The sequence below is a fragment of the Neopelma chrysocephalum genome, unplaced genomic scaffold (genome assembly GCF_003984885.1).
Source record: "Neopelma chrysocephalum unplaced genomic scaffold, ASM398488v2 Primary Assembly neopelma1_185229, whole genome shotgun sequence".
Classification (NCBI taxonomy): domain Eukaryota; kingdom Metazoa; phylum Chordata; class Aves; order Passeriformes; family Pipridae; genus Neopelma; species Neopelma chrysocephalum.
The window spans coordinates 1-14900 of record NW_020938651.1 but is presented as its reverse complement, the minus strand read 5'-3'; the positions used below and the strand labels follow the sequence as shown (position 1 = coordinate 14900).

At 56.4% G+C, this 14900-nt stretch overlaps 1 protein-coding gene across 1 annotated transcript; it reads left to right on the top strand.

The window, feature by feature from the left end:
- The first annotated feature begins 695 nt into the window (after positions 1-695).
- Positions 696-13847, top strand: LOC113962808 (vitamin D3 receptor-like). The gene is made up of 8 exons (XM_027673579.1): positions 696-844; positions 5424-5554; positions 10715-10899; positions 11072-11195; positions 11360-11531; positions 12009-12160; positions 12425-12541; positions 13349-13847. The coding sequence occupies exons 1-8, from the start codon at positions 696-698 to the stop codon at positions 13606-13608; spliced, it is 1290 nt and encodes a 429-aa protein (XP_027529380.1). The 3' UTR covers positions 13609-13847.
- The last annotated feature ends 1053 nt before the right edge of the window (positions 13848-14900 follow it).

Below are 14900 nucleotides of genomic sequence, written 5' to 3'. Positions count from 1 at the left end.
TCCTCCCACCCTGATTTACAGCCCTGTGAGGGATTTTTTTTTTTTAAAAAACAATCTTCATTTTGAGTCATGTTCAGGTTATTTTCTCACTTACGGGAGCTGATGCCACTTCCTGTCAGAGCACAAGGGAAATTCTCTGCTGCATCTGGGCTGTGTCACCTCCTGCCCTGGGGTTTAGGGCCAGTTCTGCTCTGCTCAAGGCTTTCTGAAGGAAAAGGGGCAAAGGAAACCCTCAGGGTGTGGGGTGAGCTGTAGGAGTTCTCCCACAAAGGGCTGTGAGTGTGTTCTGCGGGGTGTGGGGAGGGGGATCAGCCCTGGTTTTAGGGGGGACACCACCAGGCAGGGCAGTGGGCACAGCACTGAGCCTGCCAGAGCTCCAGGAGCGTTTGGGTGATCCTCTGGGGCACAGGGTGGGGGTTTGGGGTGTCCTGCGCAGGGCTGAGGTGCTCCTTGTGGGTCCCTCCCAGCTCAGCACACCTTGTGATCCCATGAGACCCGGCTTGGTGGTGGTGGGAGCCCCCGGAGCCAGAGGGGACACAAATTGGGGACGCGAGTTCCTCCCGCCAAAACCAAGGCGGGTGGGGGAAAAAAAACCCCAAAACACCAAAAATCCTTTATTTGCATCTAACTGGCTTTTTGTATCGCCGTGATAACAGCTTGACAAAATAAACCCCTGGCTTTGATCCCCCCCAGACATGGAGCCCGGGGCTGCCAGCACGTCCCTGCCCGACCCCTCCGGCGACGGCGACCGCAACGTGCCGCGGATCTGCGGCGTCTGCGGGGACAGGGCCACCGGCTTCCACTTCAATGCCATGACCTGCGAGGGCTGCAAGGGCTTCTTCAGGTGAGCAGGAACCGGGAATGAGGCGCTGGAAAGCGGTGCCAGGGCCTGGGGGTGCCCTGGCAGCCAGGAGGGCCAAGCGTGTCCTGCCTGGGGGGGCATCGCCGGGTGAGGAGGGGATTGTCCTGCTCTGCACCCGCCACGTTGGGGTGTTTGGGGCACCAAAATGTAAGATTTTAAGGCATTAAAGAGCATCCAAAGGAGGCCACGAGGGTGGGGAAGGGCCCTGAGGGGAGGGGCTGAGGGCACTCGGTGTGTTCAGCTGGAGAAGAGGAGGCTGAGGGGAGGCAGCATTTTGGGGAAGGCTCAGTTTGAGCCCTGTCCCAGCGATGCTCCAGGACTGACCCATCCTCATGGCAGTCCAGGGCACTTGCATCAAGTGAGAGAATGACTAATTGCTGGTGAAATGAAGGCACGTGATGATGATGATGATGATGATGGCGTGGGATGGGCTGGGAAGAGCCTTGCTCAAGTGTTCTGCACCAGCAAGGCCCAGTTTACACCTTTGAGCTGGGCTCTTGCAGGGCTTGAACTTCTGCAACAAAGCCATAACTCCTCCTCTGGCAGAAATCTGGGGGTTTTCACAGGCCACAGTTTTCCGTGACCTGTTCTCAGCCACGGTGGCTCTGAAGTCACCAGCCAAGTCACCACGACACTTTCCCCAATTCCTGCTGCTAAACTCTTCTCTCAGGTGCTCTCCCCTGCTCTGCTCTGGTCTCCCTGCCACCTTCCCCATCCCTGTGGTGACAACAGGCTGGCTTTTGGTCCCTGGAATGGCCAGTGCCCCTTTCCTGAGTGTGACGTGGCTCTTGCACCCCCCTGAGCCCCATCTCTGTTGTCACACCCCTGGAATCGTGCAGGACCCTCACCTGGGACAGTATTTCTGAGCAGACACCATTGTGTGAGAAGCTCTCCTCCCTAGCCAGCCCTTCATGCCCCAATCAAAGCCTTTATTTTCAATTTAAGGCTCTTGCTGCTTTTTAATCTTGCTTTCCAGGCACGCTCTCCCCAGGCCAGGTCTTGGTGTGTTCCCCTCTTGTTTACACTGGCACCTTTACCCGCCTTTTTCAACCCCTGAATTAATTAATTCTTGCTGCTGCCACAGCATTGAAGTGCTTTCTGCTGCTGGGAGAGCCTGGGCACTAAAACTGCCCTGGGGGAAGCTGTGCCTCCCTTTGCCACCTCGGGGTTTATAACACACTGTGTCCACTCGCTGATTTTCAACTCCCAGCTCGCAGATCTTTGAGAAAATCTCTGCCCTGCTATGGATTTTTGGGCACTCCCAGGGCTGGAAGAGGGCGAGCAGCTGGGAATATCATGGGAATATTGAATCCAGGGGCTGTCTCCCAGCTTTTGCTGGGTGAACTCTGCCTGTGAGGTGACTCTGTCCCTCCCTGGGCCGGGCTGGGACCGATCCTGCTGCTCCTGGAGCCTCGTGCGGGTGGTGGAGGGACACGACCTGAGCCTTGGCTCGTGGGGGCGGCAGCAGAACTGCTGCAGGACCCCCCTGGTGGCTCTCACCTGCCTTGGGGACGTACCTGGGACACGATTTCCCCCTGCTCAAAGTCCCCCAGGAGGTCCTGGGTTTAATGACCCCGTTAATTAGGACTTTATTGGCACCTCCGGGCGCACGTAGCCCGGGGCACAAACAGGCTGTCGGCTCTGCTGGCTTCAAAGTCCAGTTGACTGATGATGCCAAGGGCAACAGGGACCTTTTATTGGGCTCTGCTGTTTGCTCAGGAGCTCTGAAGCAGCACCTGAGCCAGAGGGATTTATTCCACAGCCCCTTGGCTGAGGCTTCCGCGGCTTCCCTGGTTCCTCCTTGCAGGTTTTCCCCACTTTCTGCCCCCAAGGTGGGGCATCCCGAGAGCTCCAGGGAGTCCCCCTGCCCTCAGCAGCACCGAGGGGTGACATTGGGAGCTCTGTCCCCATCTCCCACCCCCAGGAGCAGCCCCCACAACCTGGGAGCTCTGCCAACCCCTCGGCCCCGGGTGTCTTGGCTCCCACCCTCGGGCTGGCGTGGAGCAGGGAGGGAGCCTCGTTATTTTTAGCAGCCTGGGATTCTGAAACGAGCCTCGAAATGGCCGGTTCTGGAGCTTTATAAAAACACACACGGGAGCCAGACGTGGTGAGCTCCCGCTGCGGGACCGGCAGCCCCTCCCCGGCCCTACTGGTGTCACTGGGGGCCCCTGGGAGCCACCAGCCGGGACCTTGGAGGGGCAGCAAAGCAGCTCCTGTGCCCTGGGCTCGCGTAAACTGCAATTTTCATTCCAAACCCATAATGTTGGCTTGCCCTTGGACGCGGCACATCTTTCCCTGCCCGAGGGCCTCGTGTTTCTCCGGCTTGTTTGTGCATTCCCCGGCCTTGCCCTGGGCTGTGGGGGAAAAGATGAGCTGCCTGCTGGTCCCAAAGGCTCATAGACACAAGTTATTTCACTCAAAGTGGGTGATTTTTAGGGCGTTCAGCTCCAAATCCTGACTTGCCCTCCAGCTGGGCCGTGTTTGTCCCCGTCCTTGGGGCAGCAGATGTCCTGCTGATCTTGGAAAAAGGGGAAACCCCGGGGAAAAGCTGAAGTTTGCCAAATTGAGAGCCAGTGGCTGGGTGAAACGGGGATTTCGTGGCGTGAGGTGGGTCAGGGAGGGCTCTGCCAGCCCTCTCTCCTCTATTAATTTTCCTGCAAGCATTTATTCATGTCAGGTAAAGGGAGAGCAAAGTTTCTTTGTCGACATCTCCCTTTCTAAAATAGCCTCTAATTACATGCTGCTGGCTCTGCAGCCCGAGGACATATTTTATATTTATTCATATTTATATTTATATTTATACTCTCCCTGCATGGGGCTGGTCAGGGCTGGGGGAGCCCCTCAGTGTCACCCTCAGTGTCACCCCCTTGGTGCCTCCCCTTTGATGCAGGGGTTGTGCCCTGTCAGCTCAGTCTTGCAGAGGGGTTTTAGTGCTCCAAGAGGGGCTCTTTGTGGCAGGAGACTCCTCATCCTCGTGCTGAACTCAGCGTTGACTTGGTGGCAGATTTAGGGATTCATGGAATCCCAGAGCGGTTTGGGATGGGAAGGAACTCAAAACTCATCTCATCCCACCCCTCTGCCGTGGCCAGGGACACCTTCCACCATCCCAGCTTGCTCCAAGCCCTGTCCAACCTGGCCTTGGACACCTCCAGGGATGGGGCATCCTTTGGGAAATCTATTCCAGGGCCTCCCCCCCCTCACAGGGAGGAATTTCTTTCCCAATATCCCATCTAACGCTGCCCTCTGGCAGTGGGAAGCCATTCCCCCTTGTCCTGTCCCTCCAGGCCCTTGTCCAAAGTCTCTCCAGCTCTCCTGGAGCTGCATCTCCGTCCTGTTCTTCCCCTGGGAACATCCCCACTTTGCCTTTGCAGCCTGGCAGCACCCAGGGCTTGGTTTGCCTCCGTTCCAAATCACCTCATTTAAACCCAGGCACCTTTAGAAACCTTCCCAAACGGAGAGAGGAGCTTTGATCACCGAGGAACTTTATCCAAGGCAAAGTGACATCTCCAGAGGCAACAGAGAAACTGCCCTTTGCATGGAGCAGCTCAGCTCCACCTAGAAAATGCCATTTTAGAGCCTCTCACCCTGCTGAAAGGCCCTCCTGGGAGCTCTGGCTTTGCCCCTTTGCCTTGGAAGGTTCTGGCTCTGACCCTTTGACCCTTTGCCTTGGAAGATTTTTTGGCTTTGCCTCTTTGACCCTTTGTCCTTGGAAGATTTACAGCCCCGATTGCAGCGGTGGGTGAACATGGCACAGTGTGGTTTTGGTGGAAGAGAGGCTTGTTATTTTAAGTGTTGTTTCTCTTGTATCCTGCAGTGAGATTTCTTTCTCCTGCACACACAAACATGTGCTCCAGCCAGTTATTCCAGCAAAGCCAGGCTTGAAGGTGGGTAAATGTTTAATAACACGGCCCCCACTCTGCTTTCTTTTGTTGCTGGGGGTGTTTCTCTGCAATCCTTCCACCCATCTCATGGCCTTCAAAATACCTGTTCAGATCCAGAAAGCTGCTTTACCTGCCAGGTTGGACAGGGCTTGGAGCAACCTGGTCTAGTGGAAGGTGTCCCTGCTGGAACAAGATGGGCTTTAAGGTCCCTTCCCACCCAAACCATTCTGGGATTAACCTGTGGTTGAACCTCTTGGCTGTGTCCTTGTAAGTTCTCCTTCTCCACACTGTCCAGCAGTGCCTGAACTTCTAACTCAAAGCTGTAGATGCACCCAACCAGGTGCAGCCTCTCCAACTTCACAGAATCCCAGAATATTCCCAGCTGGACGGGCCCCACAAGAACCATCGAGTCCGGATTTTAAGGGAATGGCCCGTGAGGGGGTTGACCCCACACCTTTGGTGTTGTTAGCACTGGGTTCTAACCAGCTGAGTTCATCTCAGGGTCTTCTCTTGACCTTCTCCAGCTGAACACAGCCAGGTCAGAGACACCCCCAACACCTCCTTGGCAGCATTTTGTCCTCCGGGAGCTGCGTTCGTCCTCCCGTCTCCTCCCGAGGTTTGGAGCAGCCTCTTGGAGAGCCAAACCGGGGCTGACTGGGTGTTTTTCTGCCCCTCCCCAGGAGGAGCATGAAGAGGAAGGCCATGTTCACCTGCCCCTTCAACGGGGACTGCAAGATCACCAAGGACAACCGGCGGCACTGCCAGGCGTGCCGGCTCAAGCGCTGCGTGGACATCGGCATGATGAAGGAGTGTGAGTACGACCCCGGGGCACATCCCAGCCCCAGCTGGGCCATGCCCAGCTCCCTCTCCATCCCCAGGAGGTGGGAAGGGCAGCACAAAACCTGGACACCCTCCCAGGACTCAAAGGGCAGCGGATGTGGTGGGTTAATCATCTGAGAGGAGCTCGTTTAACGATCCCCGTGGGCACTGGGGTGATCCAGGAGCTGCTTTTTCCCGAGGCCAAGCGGCTTTTCCCGGCTCTCCAGGGGCATCAGCTTTTTGTGAGAGTGTCCAGGGAGGTTTGTGGTGGATGCCTGGGCACGCTGGTTGATTCTGTTGCGTCTTGAATTCCTTGGGTCGTGGCTGAGGGCCTCTCTCTGCACTCCAGAGGGTGATGGTAAATTTGCTGGTTAAATTTTAGGCATGAGTTGGGATTTGATTGTGGGGTTTAGATAGAAAAAAACACCTCCTGACACCTGAAGATTATATCCATGCCTAAAATATATCGATGTTTTTATCGGTTGCTACATAAAGACATTTTTCTGCGTGTTTTGGATTTGGGCAGAATGTTTCCTGTATCCTCTCTGCTCGGAGCAGAAAATAGGTATTTTTGAGGCTGATATTTGTGGTTATTTTCCCCCATCAGTTCTCTTTCAGAGGGGCAGTCCTGCAAATTCCAGTGGGCGTGTGTTTTTCCTTACCCTTTGTGTCCTGTGTCTGAGCAAAGAAATTAATGTTCATTGGTTCTGAATTACATAGTTCTCTTTCACTAATTAGTGTTCTACCTATTGGTTATTGATTTCTCACTCTTTATGTTAATTAGTCCATACTTTTAGTCATTTTAGTATCTTTTTTCCATCGGTAGGGACTTTCCAACACAAAGGCTGAGTCTTTGTTGGCCTCTTCTTTATCTTCTGCTTTCTGTGAGATGTCCTTGTGGTCCATAAATTCTGCATTCCAGGTGTCCAACTTCAACAATCCATCTTTCCCTCCCAGGCTTTGTAGGTCGAAGCAAATCAGAGTTAGTTTATCAAAACCTTAATTTCAATTAAGACTTTAATTAACTTCAATTAAAACTTAATTCTCCCGAGCTGTGTTCCCTCAAAAGCACCTTAGGACAACTTTGCTGAATGCTGACTAAGAGTAATTTAAGAACAGCATAATTAATATCTATTGGTTATGATTAATTAAAACAATGAATTAGAAGATAATTAAAACCATTAACTAAAATTATTAGAAAGTTCTATCCTTTCCAACAGAGCTGGGTTGTGTTTTCCTCCTCTGTAGCTCTGGGCTGGTTTTTTTTTGGGCCCTGCCATGTGGGTCCCTCCAGCCACGTGCACAGCAGAGACTTAAGTAAACAGCAGAGGGAAGCAAAGTAGTTTTTAACCCAATCCAAACACGCTAATGTTGCCCAAATATTTATTTTCCTCGGCTGTATTTATGGATAAGCAGCTTTTAAAAATAAAATGTGTTTGACGTGCTCCCTCCTACGTCGCACGAGCTCTCCACGGCCCGGCTCCTGGGGAGGAGGTTGGTGGTCATGGGGTGTTCAAACCCAACAACAGCTCCTGCTGGGAGACCGTGGGCAGGGGTGTCCATGGACCTGGGAGCCTGGAAAATGGAAGGGGTGCTCCTTGCCTCGTGTGGGGAGCAGGGAACAAACAGTGCCACCAAAAGCCTCTGGGTTCTCCGGGGAAATCAGAGCGGTTTGGGGAAATTGGAACGTGGAGGGGTTTGCAGGGAAGCAACACCTAAACATCCCACGGTCCTAAAGATCCCTGATGAAGAGAAAAATCCCTGGATATTATCCTTTTAAACTAGAGGGAGAGAAAGGCCACACAGGGCACTGTCTACCCCCGTGTTTTGGGGAGCACAAGGTGCCCACCCGGTCGCACGGCTCCTTTGGGGCTCATTCCGAGCTAATGAGGGAGATGTTTTGACCTGTACTAATTACTCAGGGCAGGCTGGAGAGTGCCTGGGCAGAGATGCCAAGCTGTTTGCTCCAGGTGCCAGGGACGGGCATGTTCTCCACGGGAGTTAACGTGTAAGTGACCCCGTTAGCAAACCGTGACTGGATTAACCAAAACCAACCCCCCGGGACTAAAAATAACCTTCCATGGACTTTGCCACCGGAGACTGCTGTTATTTTTAGATGGAATAAGGCATCTTGAAGCTTTTGAGGGGGTTGGTGTCTTCCACAAGGCTGTTGTTTGTGTTTGGGAATGTCCCTGTGGCTCTGGAAGGCAGGTCTCCAGCCTGGGGATGCCTCTGGCTGCCCTGTTCCCTTCCTGCTGCTTTTTCCTGGGATGACGCTTGGCATGAGTGGGCTGTAAAGCAGGGCTGAGGGGCTGGGGCTGGACTATCCCACCTGCTGTGCCACTGCTTTAGGTGGCCAGAAAATGGGAGGGGGGGAATTACTCCTTCCCTGCAAAACTGCCCTTTTTCCTGGAGCTGAGGAAGGGACACCCATCCCTCGGGGGTTGGATCCACAGCATGGGCTCCCTCAGGGAATTCACCTCCCAGTGTCTCTGCCCCTTCTCCCCCAGCCTTTAACAGCTCCTGTGTTCTCAGTCTTCACGTGTTCTCCAGAGAAGGTGGTGCCACTCAACCCTCAGCACCCCTTATCCCTTTTCCAAGGAAAAGGCTTGCTGGGATGTGGCTGGAGTCCTGAGCAGCTGGTGCTCAGCGCCCTCCCCATGAGGTTTGATTTATGATCTCAGGGCTGAAAATCCCCAGAGGGGAGGATCACAAAAACAGAACCAAACCAGCATCTCACAGCCAGGGAGAGGAGCAGAAATGGGAAGGAATTTCCCTGGAATTTCCCCAGATGCTCAGGGGAGCAGGAAGGGTTATGGTTGTGTAGGGTGAGGGTGAGCAGGGAGGGACACAACCTCTCCTGCTCTCCTCCACTTCTCAAAGAGGTGGTGGCCCTCAAAGCCAAGACATCCCTGCTGCTCTAAGCATGGGATGTGTTATTCCTGAGCCTGGGAGCTGCTGCCAGACTCTGGCACTCCCAGATGTTTCCTAAACTTCCTTTTTCTTTTATATTTGGCTGCTCTTTCCTGCTTGATGGAGCCTTTGTGCTGCTCCCCCCCACCCACCCCGTCCTGCAGCACTTCCAAGCCCCTGGTTTTGGCCAGGGGTGCAGAGTTGGATCCTCACCCTGTATCCCTGTATCCTCGTGCTCCACAATCCCAGCGGTGTTGGCCGTGGCTTTCCCTGCTGCCTTGTGGCGTCTCCACAGAGGGCCAGTGTCTGGCTGGATGTGATGGGCAGATGTTATCTCGGCCTCCACACGGATTTGGGGTCAGGGCAGCCCACAGAGGCTCAGCCACGGCGCCGGCTGTGCCAGGAGTCTGTGGCTGGATGGCTCTTGGAAAGCTCGGAGCTGGGATGGGAGCTGGGACCTCAGTGCAGGTGTTGAGCCCTTCCCAGCCCTGTATTCCCACTCCCATCCTCCTGTGAGTCCAAATAAGCATCGAATCCTTTTCCCCAGCACTTTATAAAGCAGTGTGGGGGGGTCACTGCGCTGACATCCCTCATCCATGTTATCCCTGCTCCTGTGGGAAAGCTGGTTCCTCTGGCATGGAGCATTTCAGGTTTGCTCCTCATCACCAGAAACAGCTCCTGCCAGGCTGAGAAATGCCACTGCCAGACTGTTGCCAGCCTGGTTGAGGGCTGCATTCCCTAAAAGAGGGTGGGAAATCCCAAGCTGACTTCCCTGGCAGTCTCACCCCAGCACAGAAACATCCTTATCTTTCCATTCCACTCTGTGGATGCCTCCTAATGTTCCTGGGATCATAGTTTGGGTTGGGAGAGACCAATAAAGGTCATCTAGTCCTTGCAGGATCCCAAATTTGCCTGGTGTAACCTGCAGGAATCCCCTCCGAGGCCCCAATCCTTGGGACACTTCCAGCACCGCGGCCACAGCCGAGCACTCGCCTTTGCCCCATCCTCCTCCTCAGCCCCACACGTGGCTTCCCCCACCAGTTTCTCCCCTTGCATGCAGTGCCCACATGGATCTGATGCTTTTGTACGAAGAACTGGGAGGGGGGATGGCAAAACTCTCGATTTTTCTCCCCGAGCAGTCGCGCCGTGCCCCGCGGAGCCGCCGTAACGCGCCCGCGGCCGAGGCGACCTCTCAGCTCTATCTGCTCATTCCCGTCTCTCCGAGACCTTCTGGTGCCCTCTGAGGTTGTGCAAGTCTGAAAAGGGATTGGAAAAACGCCGCTGGCTAAAGGAGCAGGGACAGCAAACAGCTCCTTGCCTGGAGCCCCACGGCTGCAGCTCCCTCCCCGCCCTTCGCCAACCTCTCGGCCCAAATTCCACCTCGACTCGCCCAGAGTCAAATCTCCTCACGCAGGGCAGGCTCAGCCACCTCGGCATCAGATAACACGCTTGGGGTTTTCTGTAATGCCCTGGTGAAAGGGCTAATAACAGCCTGAGGAAGGGGAATTGCTATTTTTAGGTGGATGTGTGTTACCAAGCGCTTTCGGGAGCGGGTGACGCGGCTACAGGGATGGAGGTTGAACCCAAGAGATCTGTGCAGCTCCCTTGTGCTTTTCTTCTCTTTCAGCCCTCTCAAGCCATTGGCATCTCCAAGCTCTTTTTTATAAAGTTAAAATTTGAGCCCAGATTGTCTGTGGCTGCTCCCCTTCCCTAAATAAAGGGGACAATCCTAGTGTATCACCAACCCCTGGCTGCTTCCGAGAGCCATCACCCCTAACACAAGCCATAAATACCCACCCCTGGGAGTGGGGGGTGTTTATGTGTGCCCTTAGCTTAAACATAAGGTTAGAACTCCCCTGGGGATGCTGCAGAAGTGCTGCTGGATACCCAGGGTGGCAGCTGGGGCGGAGCGGAGCCGCGTTGGGCACTGGAGCTGGGTGAACCCACTGACCCGAGTCTGGCGGGATCAGGATTTCGGTCACCTGGAAAGCACAGAGCAAACAGCAAGGGAGCAGAGCGGGCGTGTGGCAGTGCTCATGTGGCCTTATCTCACCCAGCCCTTGCCTAAAAGCACCATAAACTGCCGGGCACAGCGGGAAGCCGTGACCCGGCAGCCGAGGTGACAGCGGGGTGGGGTCGATGCGGGTTCAATGACTGATTATCCAGGCCATGGGGACACTCTCTGCCGCAGCCTGGGGTTGCTGCAGTCCCTGTTTCTGCCCCTTCCCCTGCCCCACAGTCATCCTGACGGACGAGGAGGTGCAGAGGAAGCGGGAGATGATCCTGAAGCGCAAGGAGGAGGAGGCGCTCAAGGAGAGCCTGAAGCCCAAGCTCTCGGAGGAGCAGCAGAGGGTCATCGACATCCTGCTCGAGGCCCATCGCAAAACCTACGACCCCACCTACGCCGACTTCTCCAAGTTCCGGGTACGGCCGGGCCGCCCCCGCCCCCGTGGGCACCCCCAAGATGTTCCAAACCCCTCTCACCCCTCAGAGAGGAGTTAAAAATCCCCCTGCGGAGCCCTCGGTGCTCATGGGGAACAACCACCACACATCCCCTTCCCAGCCCTGTTCCTCACGCCCTGCCCTTCTCTTCCAGCCCCCCGTGAGAAGCCACCCCCCCAACGGGGGGGCAACAAAGTCCTCCTCTCTCCTCACCCAGGACCTGTCGGAGGAGGATTCCACTGATCTCTTCGGCTCCGATGCCTTCAACACATTCCCAGGTACCACACTTGCTTCCCCGGGAGTGACAGGGGGAGAAATGCAGTAGCTTGACCTAAACCTGACACTTCAGAGCCTTGTTTTACCTCCTGTGGGGGCTCATTTAGCTGTAAAACCCTCCTGGGGGTGTTGCACCATCACGCCCTGAGCGTCTCCCTCTCTCCAGAGTCCGTGGAGCCCCGGATGTTTTCCAACCTGGTCCTCTCCGAGGAGAGTGACGAGAGCTCCTCCATGAACATCGAGTTCTCCCAGCTCTCCATGCTCCCACACCTGGCTGACCTGGTCAGCTACAGCATCCAGAAGGTGATCGGCTTTGCCAAAATGATCCCGGGATTCAGGTGAGACGTTTGCTCCCAGATCTGGTGTCCAAGGCGGTTTTCCACTCTTGGGAATCCTGTCCTACCCTCCACAGCCAGATCATGTTCTCTGCTTCCCCTTCACAGCTGTCCCTCGGCTCTGTCCCCTTCCCAGGTCTGTTCCTACTTTGATGTTTTCTGTCTCTCCTCCTTCCTGTGGTTCTCCTCTCCTCTCTTTCCAAACTCTGGAAAATTCACCCAAACTCTGTCAACGAAACAACTCGAGCTGCTGCACCCTGAGGGGTTTGTGAAGGGCCCTCAGATCCTGTTTCACTCCAGGCTGGTGCCCAGGGCATGGACAAATGCACCTGGAGGAACTCCTGACACAGAAACCGTGGGGAGGGAAGAGCTGGGCTGCCCCAGGGATGGGGTGACCGATGGGACCCTGATGGGGGTGGTGGTTTCTGTCCCTCTGCTCGTGGACAAGTCTCACCTCAACCTCCCCTCCCTGTGGTGCAGGGACCTGTCAGCAGAGGACCAGATTGTCCTGCTGAAGTCCAGTGCCATCGAGGTGATCATGCTGCGCTCCAACCAGTCCTTCACCCTCGAGGACATGAGCTGGACCTGCGGCAGCAACGACTTCAAGTACAGGGTCAGCGACGTCACCCAAGGTAAAGCTGCCAGACCCTCCCCTGCTAAGGAATCTCGTCCCAGCCTTAAGTTCAGGCGCAGAAATCCCATGGGTTTTTCCCTGGAAAGCCATTCCCTCTGCACCCATCAGGAAAGGTGCTGGACTGTGCCCTGAACCTCTTCCACTCAAGGATTTGAGGGCCAACGTTAAGAACAGAGGGTGCAGGTGGCAGAGCAGGACCTTAAATCTGCATGGGAGATCCTCTTCCAGAGCCAGCCGTGCTAAAGGTCCGTTCTCTTCCCAGCTGGCCACAGCATGGACCTGCTGGAGCCGCTCGTGAAATTCCAGGTTGGCTTGAAGAAGCTGAACCTTCATGAGGAAGAGCACGTGCTCCTCATGGCCATCTGCATCCTGTCCCCAGGTAGGACCTGGCCAGGGGTTGGTGTGTCCTCAGAGAAAAGGGTGGGAGTCATTCCGAATATGGGGGGTGGTTTTGGGCACCGCAGTATAGGGAAGATATTGAGCTGTTGGAGCATCCAAAGGAGGGTAACGAAGGTGGAGAAGGACCTTGAGGGGCTGAGGGCACTTGGTGTGTCCAGCTGGAGAAGAGGAGACTGAGGGGAGACCTCACTGGGGTCTTCAATATCCATGGAGAGGCAGAGGAGGGGCAGGGACTGAGCTCTGCTCTGGGTGGACCAGGGACAGGACCCAGGGAATGTTCTGGAGCTGTGCCAGGGCAGGGTCAGGTTGGACCCTAGGGAATGTTCTGGAGCTGTGCCAGGGCAGGGTCAGGTTGGACCCTGGGGAAAGGTTCTTCCCCCCGAGGGTGGGTGGGTTGGTGGTTTGCCAAGGCTGCCAGAGCTCAAGGGGTGTTTGGGTGATCCTTTGGGGCACAGGGTGGGATTTTGGGGTGTCCTGTGCAGGGCACAGGGTTGGACTGGGTGGTCCTGGTGGGTCTCTTCCAAGTGGGCAGATTCTGGGATTCTGGGATGTCCTGGAGCTGTGCCAGGGCAGGGTCAGGTTGGACCCCAGGGAAAGGTTCTTTCCCCCAAGGGTGGCTGGGCACTGACCAGGCTCCCCAGGGCAGCGGGCACAGATCTCCAGGAGCATTTGGATGCTCCTCCGGGGCACACGGGGTGACTCCTGGGGATGGTTGAGGGTCGGACTGGACGATCCCTTGGCGATCCCTTCCAACTCGGCATCTCCCATGATCCCCGGTGTTCCCCAGACCGCCCGGGCGTGCAGGACACCTCGCTGGTGGAATCCCTGCAGGACAGGCTCTCGGAGATCCTGCAGACCTACATCCGCTGCCGGCACCCGCCCCCGGGGAGCCGCCTGCTCTACGCCAAGATGATCCAGAAGCTGGCGGACCTGCGGAGCCTCAACGAGGAGCACTCGCGGCAGTACCGCTGCCTGTCCTTCCAGCCCGAGCACAGCATGCAGCTCACGCCGCTCGTGCTCGAGGTCTTCGGCAACGAGATCTCCTGACTCGGGTGTCCCGAGGAGCTGAGCCAGCCACGGGCAGAAGGGAGAAGCCAACCTGGCTTTTCCCGAGCTCCCGGGCAGGAGTTTTGTACCTTGGGTTTGGTTTCGTGCTCCTGGAAGCCCTGCTTTGTTTGCAGGTTGGCAGGGATGGACCCGGATCCGTGTGGTTTCCCCACCAGGAGCAGCTTTCCCTGCTGTCTGTGCAAACCGATTTATCCCCTTATGGATGTTTTGGGGCTGGGCTGCCTCAAATCCCTTCTTTTTTTCGCCTGGACAGTGGGGCTGTTGGGAAGGAGAAGCACTTGGGGTGGTTTTGGACTCGGGGCACCGCTGACCATCCTCTGCTCCCACCCTAAGTCCCACAGCACTCGCCCCCTGCCCACTTCCAAAGGGAGATGCCAGTGGGATTGAACACCCCAAGTCCCAGCCAGGAGGGGCCATGTCCCCACGGGTGACCAGCTCAGACACATCCCGGGTGCCACCGTTGGACTGGGATGGGCCAGAAGCAACTGAGTGAGCTCAGAGAGGGGGAATTTGTCCTCAGCCCCCAAAGGAAAGAACTTTATTTGCATTCCCAGCGCTGCCTGGAGGTGGGGGGGCAGGGGAATCTCTGGGTGACTTCCCCACCACCACCTTTGGAGCTGAACCCCTCTGTGTGATGGGATGACAAGCCTCTGGATGGGGAAACGACCCCCGGGATGGGGGAACGACCCCCCGGGATGGGGCAACAACCCCCAGGATGGGGGAACGACCCCCGGGATGGGGGAACGACCCCCGGGATGTGGAGATGACCACGGTCCCAGCTCGGCTTCCTCCCCCTGCCGCGTTCTGTGTCCTGCTGGAAGCAGCCCTGGAGGCAGCTCCGTGCCACTGTCCCGACCCGGGGCCGGTGGAGCGAACCCCGGGAAGGGGGATTTGAGATTTAGGAGCTCCGGGAAAAGGCGTCACAGCCCCCCCGGGCCGTGCACAATGTCCGGAGGGGCCCCGGCTCCCGGCGGCTCCTGCTCCGGCCAATAAACTCCTGCTTGGGCAAATCAACACAGCCCCGGGCTGGCGTGGGGACTGCGTGTCCGTCTGTCCATCCGTCCGTCCGTCCATCCCTCCGTGTCCGTCCCGCTGCGTCCGTCTCTCCATCCGTCCGTCCGTCCCTGTGTGTCCATCCCGGTGTGTCCATCCGTCCATGGGTCCCCGTGTGTGCCTGTCCGTGTGTCCCTGTCTCTCTGTCCCCGTCCCCGTGTCCCTGTCCCCGTGTCCCTGTCCCTGTGTTCCTGTCCCTGCCCTGTCCCCATGTCCCT

Excerpts from the sequence above, each read along its gene's own strand:
- LOC113962808 (XM_027673579.1), top strand. The coding sequence starts at position 696 with ATGGAGCCCGGGGCTGCCAGCACGTCCCTGCCCGACCCCTCCGGCGAC. Across the intron at positions 11,196-11,359 it reads TGCCTTCAACACATTCCCAG|AGTCCGTGGAGCCCCGGATG; the intron begins GTACCACACTTG and ends CCCTCTCTCCAG. Across the intron at positions 12,161-12,424 it reads GGTCAGCGACGTCACCCAAG|CTGGCCACAGCATGGACCTG; the intron begins GTAAAGCTGCCA and ends TTCTCTTCCCAG.